The sequence below is a fragment of the Cibotium barometz genome, chromosome 2 (assembly GCF_041138505.1).
Source record: "Cibotium barometz isolate CiBa-2024 chromosome 2, ASM4113850v1, whole genome shotgun sequence".
In the NCBI taxonomy this organism is placed as follows: Eukaryota; Viridiplantae; Streptophyta; class Polypodiopsida; order Cyatheales; family Cibotiaceae; genus Cibotium; species Cibotium barometz.
In genome coordinates, this window is record NC_141047.1 from 34,384,771 (window position 1) to 34,399,342 (window position 14,572).

General features: G+C 39.1%; 1 protein-coding gene across 1 annotated transcript; it reads left to right on the top strand.

Annotated features, from left to right (window-relative positions):
• Positions 1 to 10,227: 10,227 nt before the first annotated feature.
• Positions 10,228 to 11,769, top strand: LOC147640981 (uncharacterized). Its single transcript, XM_086809407.1, has 3 exons — positions 10,228 to 10,586; positions 10,677 to 10,745; positions 10,871 to 11,769. Exons 1-3 carry the CDS (start codon positions 10,353 to 10,355, stop codon positions 11,345 to 11,347), a joined length of 780 nt encoding a protein of 259 aa, XP_086665533.1. The 5' UTR covers positions 10,228 to 10,352; the 3' UTR covers positions 11,348 to 11,769.
• The last annotated feature ends 2,803 nt before the right edge of the window (positions 11,770 to 14,572 follow it).

The following is a 14,572-nucleotide window of genomic DNA, read 5'->3' on the forward strand; positions in this document are numbered from 1 at the left end:
TACATTCTTGAAAATATGCATCGGGTCAAGCAAATGGTTTATAAGGAGATCACCCCAATAGGGGAGTTGGTGAAAGATAGAGAGCCTCTTCATCCCAGAACATGCCAAGTTGCCACATTCCTCCCATTTGATCTTCCAATCGCTTGCCTTCAGTGCACTTGGAGGATGTCTTCCTAGATTACCATCCCGCAATTCATGATTTTCTCGAAGATACCTAACATGTCTTTGGTAGACATTTTTTCGTAATGCTTTTGAGTATCTTGAATCAAGTCGAGGACCACATACAGGACATGCATTGTAACCCGATATAGACAAACCTGAGCATTCGCCATAGCCAGGCCAATCATGCATTGTCCACATGAGAATACCTGGCACAGTTGCAAGTCTTTGGCCACTCTACTGCTTTGACATGTCCTTCACTTCAATTCCGTTCCACAAGGTGCGTAACTCATCAATAAGTGGTGCCAAATATACATCCATGTTCTTCACCTTGTACTTTCCTGGAACTATTAATGAGAGCAACAAATGACCTTTCTTTATTGCTAACCATGGCGGAAGATTATAATTCACAAGGTAAACAGGCCATGTGCTCCATGAAGAGCTCCTTAAACCAAAAGAGTTTACACCATCCATTGCTAGGCCAAGACGGAGGTTACGAGGATCTTCCCTAAAAGCCGGCCATTTGTCTTCAATGTGTCTCCATGCGCGTGAATCAGCAGGCACACGCATCACTTCATCTGTGGATCGAGTTGTGGCATGCCATGTCATCAAGCTTGCTATAGATTTTCACCTGAACATGCTTTTTATTCTTGGGATGATTGGAAAGTGCCTAAGAACCTTTACCGGGACGGCTTCCCCCTGAACATCTTCTCTATATCTGTTAGAGCCACAATGGGGACATTCTTGCAAATGCTCATATTCATAGCGGAAGAGGCAACAATCATTGCAACAAGCATGAATATTATTGTAATCCATGCCTATGGATTTCAATAACTTCTTGGCATCTACACGAGATGGAGGCATCTCGTTGCCGGGGGACAATATCTGGTCTTTCAAAAGCCTGCAAGTATGGCAATATCTGATCGTTACTATTAAGATTTAGTCAAATACAAGTTGAAAATTTATCATTTCAACATTAGGTGTAATCTCCAAAAAAATCCTTACTTGAAGAGTTCAGTGACACTTGTATTAGACCATCCAAAAATTGACTGCAAATTTAGCATCATAAGAGATGCACGCAATACAGATATGTTGGCACCATTGTATAATGGAAGGCGTGCAAGTTTACGCATGGCCTCTTCCTCTGGTTCATAATTTGACCGTTGAGAATGTCGTGGGGTTGATGATCTTCATGTTCATGCTCCTCGAAGAGATCTTCTTGTTGCTCGATGAAGGCATCCAACATTTCCTCCATTGGACCTTCTTCCATTTCCTGACCTTCTTCCATTCCCTCGGGTGATGTTAATTGAGCTCCATCTGTCACTCCCTCCTTCGATATCCTCATCCTTTGTTAGGGATGAGAATTCATAGGCGCAATGTTATCAAGATGCGGGTTGCACACTTGCTTGGTTGTACGATTGAAACGGTAAATTTTGCAAGCGCTCCATTGGAAATATGCCAGCGTCATGAATATGCTGGTTGCAAATCCTTCGTTTTCGAAAGATTTGGTACTTACATTACATGCATGGACACGCTATTCTCTCTTCAAGATTGAGAGGCTCCATCTAGCAGGATAACATGTATATGTAGCTCATTAAATACAAATCATTATGCATTACACATAGCATTATGTAAACCATAAGACAGGGCTTCTTTTCCCTAGCCATGAGGGAGATTTTAAAAATAACATTTAAAGCGTCAAACGGGCTTCTTTTCCCCAGCCATTGAGGGAGACTTTAAAAATATTAAAAAAAGTGTCAAACGGGCTTCTTTTCCCCAGCCGTTGAGGGACATTTTAAAAATAACTTATACATTACCTTATCTTCTCTCCATACAAAATTAAGAAGGTTATTAGATCAAGGATGGAGAGAGAGGATATCTCTATTCATAAATAGCTATTTATAAAGGCCTTATGCAAAAATCTATATGCATAGATTCTGCAAATAGAGCCTACACATTGAGCTCTATGCATAGAAGCCTACACCTAAAGCTGAACGCATAGAGCCTTATGCATAAAGCCTATGCATAATGATCTATACATAAGCTTATGTGTAATTCTCTATACGTAAGTCTTATGCAAGCTTTATGAATAAGGTTTATGCAATCGTATGCAGAGTAAGGCTTGCAAGCCTTAAGTATAAGCTTGCATAATAAGGCTGCAAGACTTATGCATAAGCTCTATGCATAAGCTACATGCATAAGTCTTATGCATAAGCTCTATGCTATAAGCCTTATGCACTATGCTAACCCTTAATCCCATCACCCAATGGTGTAATAAACATGATCTTGTCTTACATGGATAAGAGATCTTACCTTGATAACATATATAAACTCTATGAATAAAGAGAATACCTTATGCATAGAAAAACAGAGCATAAGAAATATATATTATATGTATGAGAGTATAAACATTCAAAAAGCTTATGCTCTCCATCCATGCAAGGCACTCTACATCAAAAAAAGCTTTATGCATAAACACATAACGCATGTGAAGCCTCATGCATAAAGCTCATCCATAAGATTTATACATAAAACATTATGTATTAAGCTTTATGCATAGATCTTAATTCATGCATTCAGCTAGATTCATATAGCTCTATGCATAAACTCTATGTATAGATCTTGCATAAGCTTACAAGCCCTATGTATAGAGCTTTCATAATCTTACAACCTCTATGTATAAAGCCTATACATACAGCTTATGCATTAAGCTTACAAGAAGGCTATGCTTAGAGCTTTCAACAAGAAGGCTATGCAAGCTCTATGTACAATGTCCATGCAAGCTTTCAAGAAACCTATGCATAGAGATTTTATAAGCTTGCAAACTCTATGCATAAAGCCTTATGCATAGAGATTTTACAAGCTCGCAAGCTCTATGAATAGAGCTTATGCATAAAGCTTGCAAGAAGGCTATGCATAGAGATTGCAAGCTTATGATAGGTTTTATGCATAGATCTTGCAATAATCCTATGTATAAGCTTGCAAGAACCCTAAACTAACCCTAAACCATAAAACAGGGGTGCAATAATACGTAGAAAAAAGCATAAACAAGGAAAATCGAAAGAGGGACTACCTCTTTTTTGCGAAGCTAAAGGAGAGGATTGGTGAAAGATTGGTGAAAGAGCTGCAAAACAAAAGATTAAACAAAGTAATTAGTAAATTAAACATAAGAATAAGAACTAATACAAAATAATACGAAACCCTAAAATCTCTATGCATGCATTAGGAGATCTATGCATACATAGAGAGCTCTCAACATGCATAGAGGGCCAAAAAAAACACAAAACCCTAAACGTCCTATGTCCTAAATTAAAAAGCAAAAGCAAGAGCATATTAGTAAAAGCAAGAGCATATAAGTTAAAGTGGAGAAGGAGAAGAGGAGAAAAGAGAAAAGAAGGAAGGAGATGCTGAAACGCATACCTTCTCTGGAACACCGTGAAAAACAGAGAACAATAGGCTCTCGGCTGTAAAAAACTTACGAGCGTCGGTATGTGCGTCGGTAAAAGCATCGGCATATACCTCGGTATATGCGTCGGTATAAACAACGATAAAAGCGTCGGTAAACGAAATTTTGAAATTAGCCCGCTCGACTTGTCTCCTCCAAGATTACGACGGGCATACCGACGTTCGACATTTGCATCGGTATTTTAGCGTCGGTATACCCTAAAGCTCTAGTAGTGCTTGTACTGCAAGGCGCCCCATTATGTGACCTCATTAAAGGAGATAGTAGCCCCATTACTTAGGGAAAAATGGCATTGTGTCATCCTCTCCTTGAAAAGTTTGTTTTGAGATGAGAAAATTAAAGGGAGAATGGAAGCATTGCCATTCTTCCCTCCTCCCTCCTCCCTCCTCTAATCCAAATTTTGATGGGAGAATTTCACCACTGTAATTCTCCCTCTTGTATAAAATGGAGCAATAATGGAAATGGTGCCATCCTCCTTTAATCATTAAACGTTCCAAGGGAGAATGGCAGTTCTGTCATTCTCCCTACTTTGATTACAATGAAAGCATGGAGCATGGCTTTGTTTAGTTTGGTGCATTGTCATTTTTGGGAGAGAGCTTTTATTTTTGTTCAACTTTGTGCATAAATGTAAGTTTCTAACCAATGTTATAATCTGCCATGTTGAATTGATTTTTGCTCACGTGTGTGCTCAACCTTGGAGATAGAGAGAAAATGACCCCTTTTTCTTCATAAACGGACGGTTTTTTCTCAAATTTTGGTTTAAAAACCCCTCCTGTAAATGTAATTTGGTAACTTTTTTAAATTCATATACCCCTCGTGATGAACTAACGTGCTACACTTACAGCTTGGAACCTCTACCAAATGTGACCAAAGGCAAGAAAGCCATTGGATGCAAGTGGGTGTACAAAGTAAAACATAACAGTGATGGAAGCATAAGCAGGTACAAGGCTAGATTGGTAGCCAAAGAATATGCACAGATATATGGCATTGATTATGAGAAAACTTTCAGCCCAGTTGCCAAGATGGCAACAGTGAGAGTTGTCATAGTAGTGGCTACGTAAAAGCAATGGTCTTTACATCAGATGGATGTAAAGAATGCATTTTTGCATGGGGATTTGCAGGAAGAGGTGCATATGTTGCAGCCACCTGGTTATGAGAATGTGAGTCAGCCCGAGCATGTTTGCAGGTTGAAGAAAGCCTTGTATGGCTTAAAACAAGCACCAAGAGCATGGTCTGACAAGATTTCTAAATATCCTATTACTATTGGCTTTCATGTAGCCAATGCAGATTTCTCGCTATATGTGAGACACAGTGATAGAGGGGTTGTGCTTGTTGTCATCTATGTAGATGACTTGATCATTACGGGGGACCATGATGCAGAGATCTTTGATGCAAAGATCTTGCTTAGACAGAAGTTTGAGATGAAGGAGCTGGGGGAGCTCAGATATTTCTTGGACATTGAGGTGATTAGGTCACCACATGGTATTGGATTACTGCAGAGACAGTATGGCTCGGACATGTTGTCCAAGTATGGTATGACAGGCTATAAGCCTTTCTCAGTGCCATTGGATCAGAATGGCAAGTTGAGTGCAGATTCAGGAGAGATTTTGGAGGATCCTACTATGTATAGGCGCATAGTAGGAAGCTTGATCTATATGACGATCACCAGGCCAGAATTGAGCTATGCTGTTGGGTTGGTGAGTCAGTTTATGCAGGCTCCTCGGAAGCCACATTTGGATGCATTGAGACGCATACTGAGGTATGTGATGTCTACTTTGCATTGTGGATTATTTTATGTAACTGGGACAGAGATATATGTACATGAGTACAGAGATGCTGATTGGGTTGGTAGTATCTCAGATAGAAGATCTACAAGTGGCTTCATGTTTTCTTTGGGGAGTGCTGCTGTGACTTCGAGCAGCCCCTACGGTTGCTCTATCCAGTACAAAGACCGAGTACAGAGGTGGTGCTAGCATGTGAGGTAGCTTGGTTGAGAAAGCTACTTGCATATTTGGGTCTATCAGTGGATAGACAAGTTGTCATTTTCTATGACAACATTAGTAGTATATAGTTGGCCAGGAACCCAGTTTTTCATGCTCGCACGAAGCATATAGAGGTCCACTACCATTTTGTCAAAGAGAAGGTCTTGGCAGGAAATCATGTACCCAAGCATAGTTCATAGTATTTATAGCATGTGCAGTAGTGTATGGGGCTTCTACAGCACCTATGATAGTACATAAGGAATTAAAAGCATTTGGGGCATGCATCACAGTAGATCGGGGCCCTTGGAACCATCTCATAGCATAGATCACGGCATGTGTGATAGTGTATGGGACTTCTATTGCACCTACAGTATTACATAAGGCATTAAAAGCATTCAGGGCATGTATCATAGTAGGTTGGGGCCTATGGAACCATCCGATGGCATAAAAAGAGGCTTTTAGGCATTTATGAGGTCATGGAGGACCCAAACAAACAGGTTGAAAGCATTATCTTGGCTGACCAACATCATAAATCCATATATAAAGAAAACACATCATTTATTCCAATCTTCTTCTTCTTCTCAGCATTTCAAGCCTAAGGAGAAGGGGAATCATTCATAGTCACCTTTCTCTCTTTCTCTTCAGTATCTAGCCATAGAGCACACTAAGAAAAGGAGAAAAGAAATCATAACATTCATAGTCACCATTCTCTCTTTCTCTTTAGTATCTAGCCATAGAGCACACTAAGAGAAGGGGAAGAGAAGTTATAACATTCAATTCTTCATTCATCATTCAGTAGTATAACATTCTAAGTTAGCAATCAGAACCATTCAGTCAAAGTCAGCATCATCATCATCATAGATCTTTTTAGATCTCAGTTTTAATCATTGCATTTAAGAAGTGTTGTTCTACAATTATCACATTCAAATAGTTTAATATAAATGGTAATTGTGCAGTTATCCTCATTGGATGAGCTTATTGTTAAGGGTTGGATAACATTATATAAAACATACAAAAATGTTTAGACTAGTTTTGCACACAATTGTTTGGTTTGGTCCACTATCATATGGGCGACTGCTAGGGTGTTGTTCTCCCATCCTTAACTTGGTTTTGATGAGAGAGATTGTCATTCTCCACTTTTTCCCACTAGAAGAGAAGGGTTTAGGATACTCTATCATTGTGGAGAATGAAAGTGGTGCTATTCTCCAATCCGCTTGGAAAAATTCATTTTAGGGGTCAATGATGGATTTGGTACCATTATATGACCTCATTAAGGGAGATAGTAGCCCCATTACTTAGGGAAAAATGGCATTGTGTCATTCTTTCCTTGAAAAGTTTAGTTTGAGATGAGAAAATTAAAGGGAGAATGGAAGCGTTGCCATTCTTCCCTCCGGCTCCCTCCTCTAATCCAATTTTTGATGGGAGAATTTCACCACCGCAATTCTCCCTCTTGTATAAAATGGAGCAATAATGGCAATGGTGCCATCCTCCTTTAATCATTAAACGTTCCAAGGGAGAATGGCAGTTCTGTCATTCTCCCTACTTTGATTACAATGAAAGCATGGAGCATGGCTTTGTTTAGTTTGGTGCATTATCATTTTGGGGAGAGAGCTTTTATTTTTGTTCAATTTTGTGCATAAATGTAAATTTCTAACCGATGTTATAATCTGCCATGTTGAATTGATTTTCGCTCACGTGTGTGCTCAACCGTGGAGAGATAGAGAGAAAATGACCCCTTTTTCTTCATAAACGGACGGTTTTTTCTCAAATTTTGGTTTAAAAACCCCTCCTGTAAATGTAATTTGGTAACTTTTTTGAATTCATATACCCCTCCTGATGAACTCACGTGCTACACTTACATTTTTTTGGTGACCCCCCCCCCCCCCGAGACACACACACACACACACACACACACACACACTCACATATGTGTGTGTGTGTATGTGTACATAAATAGTCATCACTTAACACTCAAAGCTAAGATTATGTGAAACTAGTTCAAATCCATGGATATTATGAATGGGTTTTTAAAAGGGTCAAAATTGATTTGGTTTCATTTGATTTTAAGGGTTTAGAAGCAAGTAGTTCTTTAAAAAGGTTTCTTTTGAACCCAACATTTTAATTAGTAACATGAAATAAAAAGTGTCGTAGGACACCATACAAACTTTGTGGAATTCTTTTGACACATTGGTGACATATGATGTATATTTTCCTTTTTTCATATATATTCAAAGCATGCTAGAAAACACTTATAACGTTTTAGGAGCGTAGTTTGCAACTTCAGAGTCCAAGTAAAATACCGACCAATTTTGAGGTTGTTTGGGATGCCTAGGAGCATAGTTTACACCTTTAGGGTTTGACATTCAATAATAATTTGGAGGTAAAATCTTGACTAATTTAGAGTCATGAGGTTCAAATTAGCCAATTGCCCATTGATTTTCAAAACTCTGGAGGCCTTAGATTTCACAATCCATCCATCTATATAGTATAATCCACCTTATTTTGAGCCCTAAACTCAAAGTGGCCTAGAACTTTAGCTTTAAAAGCATTTTTGAACACGTTTCACTATGAAAATTAGATTTTTTCATGGAAGTTTTTTTTTTCTGGTTTTGCTCAAAAAACGAGCACTAAAGTCAACCATGTTTTGCACATAGTCTCTATAGGGTACTATTAATTTATAAGTTTTGGAAAACTAATTATGTATATAATTACATTTTGAAGCATTTTTCTTTGAAGTGGGTTGTGTAAAACATACGTAACAAGCATTAGGCACTATTTTGGACATTTTTGTACATTTTAATGATGCTTGCTTGCATGTTCAAGCGAGACAGGGATGGTTCCAAATTATGTGAATTAGAAGGATATACAAGAGTAAGAGTATTCCATTAGAAGCTCCAAATATATGCAAGTTGATCTATAGCTAGCTATAATACACATACATGTTTGGAGCTTGAGACAATTACCTTATAAGCTCTTTAAATTTTGACATTTTTTAAAAAATGCTATTATGGTAGAAATATGCAATGAAAGTCTTATGATTTTGGACTATCACCGTATGAATATGTAGCAATATGTCAACTTTAGAATTATTATGCATGAAAGAATCTTAATATGTCCTGCTTGAATCGTGATTCTTTTATGCATAATAATTCTAGACTATTTGAATCGTGATGAACAATTTATAGTCTAAAAGTTTGAATCATTAAGTAGGACATATTAAGATTCTTTTATGCATAATAATTCTATAGTCTAGAATTTTCAATCATACAAGTAGGACAAATGTCAGCTCTAGAATTATTATGCGTAAAAGAACCTTAATATGTCCTATAGCTTCATGGTTGAAAATTCTAGACTATAGATTTTTATTACTTGTGCACTATTCATCCTATGCGATATTAAATCTTCATACAAAAATATTGGCACATCAAGATCACTTTTTTCCTTTTATATAGGGCATAAAGTTGCAAGTCAATCCCTCTTCTGCGTGTAATACTATTCATACCTCTATTTGGGATGACATGACTACAATGTGATGAATATTGTTGTTTACTCACTTGTATAAAATTTCCATTGTTTCTTGAGCATGTAGATATATCCTAGAAAATAGATTTTTGAAGCACTTCTTTCTAAGTGATGATTTTTTTTAATGTAGAGGGGTGTAAAAAAAATGATGATGTGAGTAAACGGTGGTTGGCAAGGAAGGCGGTTAGGTATATCTATTACATATTAACCATGGACAACCAAGGCACAAGGAGAGGAGAGAAAAAAGAAATCCTGGATTTCTAAAAAATAAGATTAAAAAATCTCTTCGATTGACCCTTTATATTCTGATTGACCCTTTGAATTCGATTGACCCTCTGAATTCGAAATCAATATTCGCTTGTCAAATTTGTTAGAAAATAATAGATTCAAACCATGCCACTTTTGAAATAGGATTATTATTTTAAAATGTAGCGCCAAATAGAAGACAAATAGCAGCTTATTGGGGAAAAAATTATTACATCACAAAAAATCTCAACCGTCCAAGCCACCTTGTCTTGAAATTTTCAAGTTGACACTAGCTAAGGCAAACACGTCCTGCTAATAGGCATGATAAAGACAGAAAAGAAAAGAAAGAATAACGTGTTTTAGCTCAAATGCAAGCTGACACGCTTGGATGGGTTGTGTTGTCACCACCGTCCAATGGGTCGTGACTGGCCAAAAAACATTGCGATCCACCTCGTCTGCAGTCGAATCGTCAACCGGCACGTAGGGTCAAAGAGGAGGTCCGTCAACAGGCAAAGCAACACGCTGCCATCGTTTACGTGGTCACTGGTGACGGAACACGCTCGGAGTTCTCGTGTTCACATAAGTAGGATGACTGGCCAAAAAACATTGCGATCCACCTCATCTGCAGTCGAATCGTAGGGTCAAAGAGGAGGTCCGTCAACAGGCAAAGCAACACGCTGCCATCGTTTACGTGGTCACTGGTGACGGAACACGCTCGGAGTTCTCGTGTTCACATAAACATATATATGTATATAGAATAATATTATATGTCACTTAACGACGCTACATTTATTATTCTATTATATATGTATATAGAATAATATTATTCTATATATGTATATAATAGAGTAATATTATATGTCAATTAACGACGCTAAATTTATTAGTCGTCGAGGTCTAACGCACTTCTCATTATTTCCTTCTTTACAATTATACAACGCTCGGCTCTGCTCTGCTGCGTAGTTTCTTGTGCTCTCTATATGATGCCCGGCATACCCAGAACTGCTAGCAGCAGCTGTAGCAGCAACACGTCGTGCTCCAGCTTGGGTGTGTGCGTGGACTCCTCCTCGGCCTGGGTCTCGGTGGGCATCTTCAAACCCCGCCCGCCCTTCACAACCCGCCACGTCACCGCCCGCCTCTCCTCGCTGGCCCTCTCCTTCCACTCCACAGGCTTCGTCCGCTCGGCAATCCTCAACAGCCTCAGCTCCACTTCGGTATTTACTACACCATCACTTACTTTCATATAATAAAGCTGAACCACACAATAATTCGACTGAGTTCAATAAGGGTCGATTCTTACGCAGGTGGCTGTCTACTCCATTTGGGATAAGGGGTTGACCCCTGAAGACGGTCCTTGCAACAAGCACCCCAAGGTACCAACCTTAACCTAACACACATTACCGTTAACCTAACACAGATCGTTAATGCTATGGAACTCTACTAATCTCAACCACCAGAGCTAGCTGATCCAACGTCGACCTCTTTAATCTTTGCGCAGGTGAATGCTTATGAGAAGGCGATCTCTTCTTTGGCAGACGTCATAGACGTGAGCTGGTACGAGGTCTCCTGCTCGGACTCTAAAGACAAGAGAACTGCTGCGCGGTTGTCAAAGGGCGACGTGGTGCACTTGCGGAACGTCACACTAATTGCCGAGCATAACGATCAGCCAGGATTGATTCCGGAGGAGCTTCTTTCCTACTCTTGCTTGGCCATCACCAAGGCTTACTTCCACCAAGTGGAGGGGCTGCTTTCCTGCACCTTCTACAGGTCCTTGGAGTGTGGCGTCGATTGCCGCTTGGGAAAAATGATGGGGCTGGGGATTTGGCACAGTAAGCAAGATGCGGACGCTTTCTTTAGCTCTCCAGCTGGCTCCCCTGCAGAATGGTACTGGAGAAGCCTTGGTGCGCAGATGGGTTTTGGATTGTATGAGGTCGTCCTTGTAACGACCGATCAACCTACTATTGGTGGAAATTAGAGGACAGGCCTGGTGGCCTCAGTAAATCGAGGATAAATGCCATGGATGCTCACAGACACGGAGAGAAACAGAAGGAGGAACAAGAACGTGAATGCAAGATTAATGTATTATATAGCAAGGTACAAGTTGCATGCACCGGGCATGAAGGTGGTGGTTAGTATCATCTTGGGGGTTTCAAACTAGATTACTATTCCAACGTTCCCCCCTCGTGTATTGAGTTTTTATTACGTGTGCATCTGTTTTTTAGAGAATGAGTGTGCATATTATTTATTGTAAAATAGAAAAAGATTCACCCATTTTTGTGTGGGTTTGGTGAATCACACTAGTGCATAGTGTCCTACGCTAATACATATGCTTGATTATTACAATCACTCGGGATCAACCACTGCTTAAATGACAAGAAATATAAGTTGCTTCGTTTTCATGTTTACTTGTGTTGGTTTTGCTCGTGTCTTCACTTCGATGACATCACAAACATCATGAGCACGCGTCGTCTTCACTTGAACTTCGATCTTTTCTTGAGTACAAACACCTTTAGCGGTAGCAATATATTCCCCTTTGCCCCAAGGAAGAGAGAAGAAGAAGTAGTATAAGTCACTTCGATGACATCACAGACTGGTTGACTTCACTTGAACTTCAATCTTTTCTTGAGTACAAACACCTTTAGCGGTAGCAATATATTCCCCTTTGCCCCAAGGAAGAGAGAAGAAGAAGTAGTGTAAGTCACTTCGATGACATCACAGACTGGTATCACAGACTGGTCGACTTCACTTGAACTTCAATCTTTTCTTGAGTACAAACACCTTTAGCTGTAGCAATATATTCCCCCTCGCCCCAAGGAAGAGAGAAGAAGAAGTAGTATAAGTCATTTTCTAGCAAGGTAATGAGCTTCAAACTTCTCTGCATCAATATCATCATCAAAATGCAGGGTTCCTTTAAAATCTTAGAAGGTGAAAGCTTTAAGGGAATACTCTGGGTACTGGTTTTTTGAAGGTATGCCACCAGGTATAGTACCCGTTGCAAGTATGTGACATGATAGAAGTTCTAGTAGAATTAAGGGTGATAATATTACTACAAAACCCACATACATCCGAGCAAGAACTTCATTATTATTATCATTTGTATAGGAAGATGAGAACCCTTCTCATCAGAAGCATGTAGAACTTTAGTAGTATAAGCACTTGCAATGGAGGATTGTGTAGCATGAAATAGGAAGGACCCCCTTGAGGGAGGAGACATCTTGGTTAGATTCAATTTGGTTCCTCCAACTATTCCGAGCAACATCGGTAATAATCTTTGATCTCGTAAGGGCCATTTTTCTTCTATTGTTGTACCCCACAATGTTAAAGTACGCATCCATGGAATTAGTCCAATTCAGCACCATCTCTCCAAGATATTCTTGAATCAAAATCTTGCTAATGAGTATATGGTAAGAAAACTAATTTATTTATTTTCTCAAAATATTTATTATATTTCTAGGAAAATATTTAAATCCTTGGATCCAAAAAGTTTAAAATATTGGCCTACAATTACAAATTTTCTAGGAGGTGGAGAGATAGATTAAAATGGTTTATCCTAGCTAAATACTCATCTAGGGTAAACAGACTTATGCCACAAATCCTACACTCCTTTACAAAATCTAAACTCTCCATAATCATGAAAAAGTTCAGATTTGAGGCATAGAATGGAGAAGATAATCTATGTATATCATCACAATAAACTTTTCTTTGTTCTCATCCCATTGGTAACACCACATGAATAGCGACCAATATGACTATCCAAAAAAATATTCTCGACAACTGAGAAAGAAATTTACATCCAGTACTCTATCACTAGCCAAATGCTCAAGTGAAGCTTGGATCGTTTTTCCTTCTACTAAGGAAGAAGACAAGTTTTGGGCCATTCTACATTTTTAGTTTTACACAACATTACTCAAATTAAAAGACAAGACTCAAACACAAGAAAAAATAATTTATGCTTTATTCCAAAAAAATTATTTGAGTACATTAAAAAAAAGGTCAACAACCAAGCCTAGTTCTCATGGAGAGTGATAGTACATGTGAATGGACATATCACAGTAAACTAGATCAAAGGCTCAAGTAGCAATCGAGATCCTAGGTCGAGGAATATAACGTCTAAGAGTTCTGTACATGAATCTATGCCCTCTAAGATCTCATCAAAGTGGTCCGTATAGCAGGACTATTTCTCTCACAACATCTAGTTGAATAAGGATCATTGCAAGGGCAATGTTCTCCACCAACCTCTCGTCTTGGCTACAAGGTGCCATGATCCATTACCTTGGGTACCACTTGCACCTTCAATTAGTAACATTCAGGACGTAAAAGCTCTCAAAGTGACTCTATTTGCATAATGAGATGAGAAAAGATGGTGCTAGAATGCAAAGGTTGTTATGTCATCCTCCAGTGTGTACCGTATGATAAAAATACATTGAACATCTTCTAAACCTAGCTTGACTTTGATACTAGTTGTGAGGCTTGGAGTCGCTCTACCTAGTAAGGTAGAGTGAATCACTCCAAGCTTCATGTATTACATGCTTAACATCAATACAGTAATACAAGAATGAATACCCTCTTAGCATACAGCATTAATTGGAAAGGTGACTTATAATGCTAAATGAATATAGAAACGATTATAGACAGTGCGACATAGTTAATGCTTGACTAACACAGACTACTGAATTATCACATGAAAAATTGATTGATTGATTGCTTGATTGCTCTGAATACACAGGCATATAGCCTTTTAAAGAGTTACATAGTCGCGGGATTCAAATAGGCTTGCGAGCTCCCGTTTACACCCCTTGAGATCCAATAATGACTTTTCATGAAAGGTACATACTGCGACATTGCGCTTGTGGTCTAGACTTTAGACTTTGCGGTGTGCAGTCTTGCGGTACGACGGCCCACATAACACTTGGCTCGCATGGTGGACTGTGTAAACCCACAAAAAAAGAACTGCTGTAATCTGCAACAACACTTCTACTGTGGCCAATCCGCACCACGTCGACGCATTCTGGATTTTGCATTAGAAGTGTTGGTGCGACTTGATGATCCTTCATGCGTTTGCTAAACTTCCCGAAACAAGACTTCATATTGCTGAATGGTCGAGCCTTTGGCCATTGAGATCTCGGCAAAACTTGCTCCGCCAGTCCTTGAACACCAGCATGCACTTGTTCCTCGGTTGGCTCCATCAAAACCATGCACG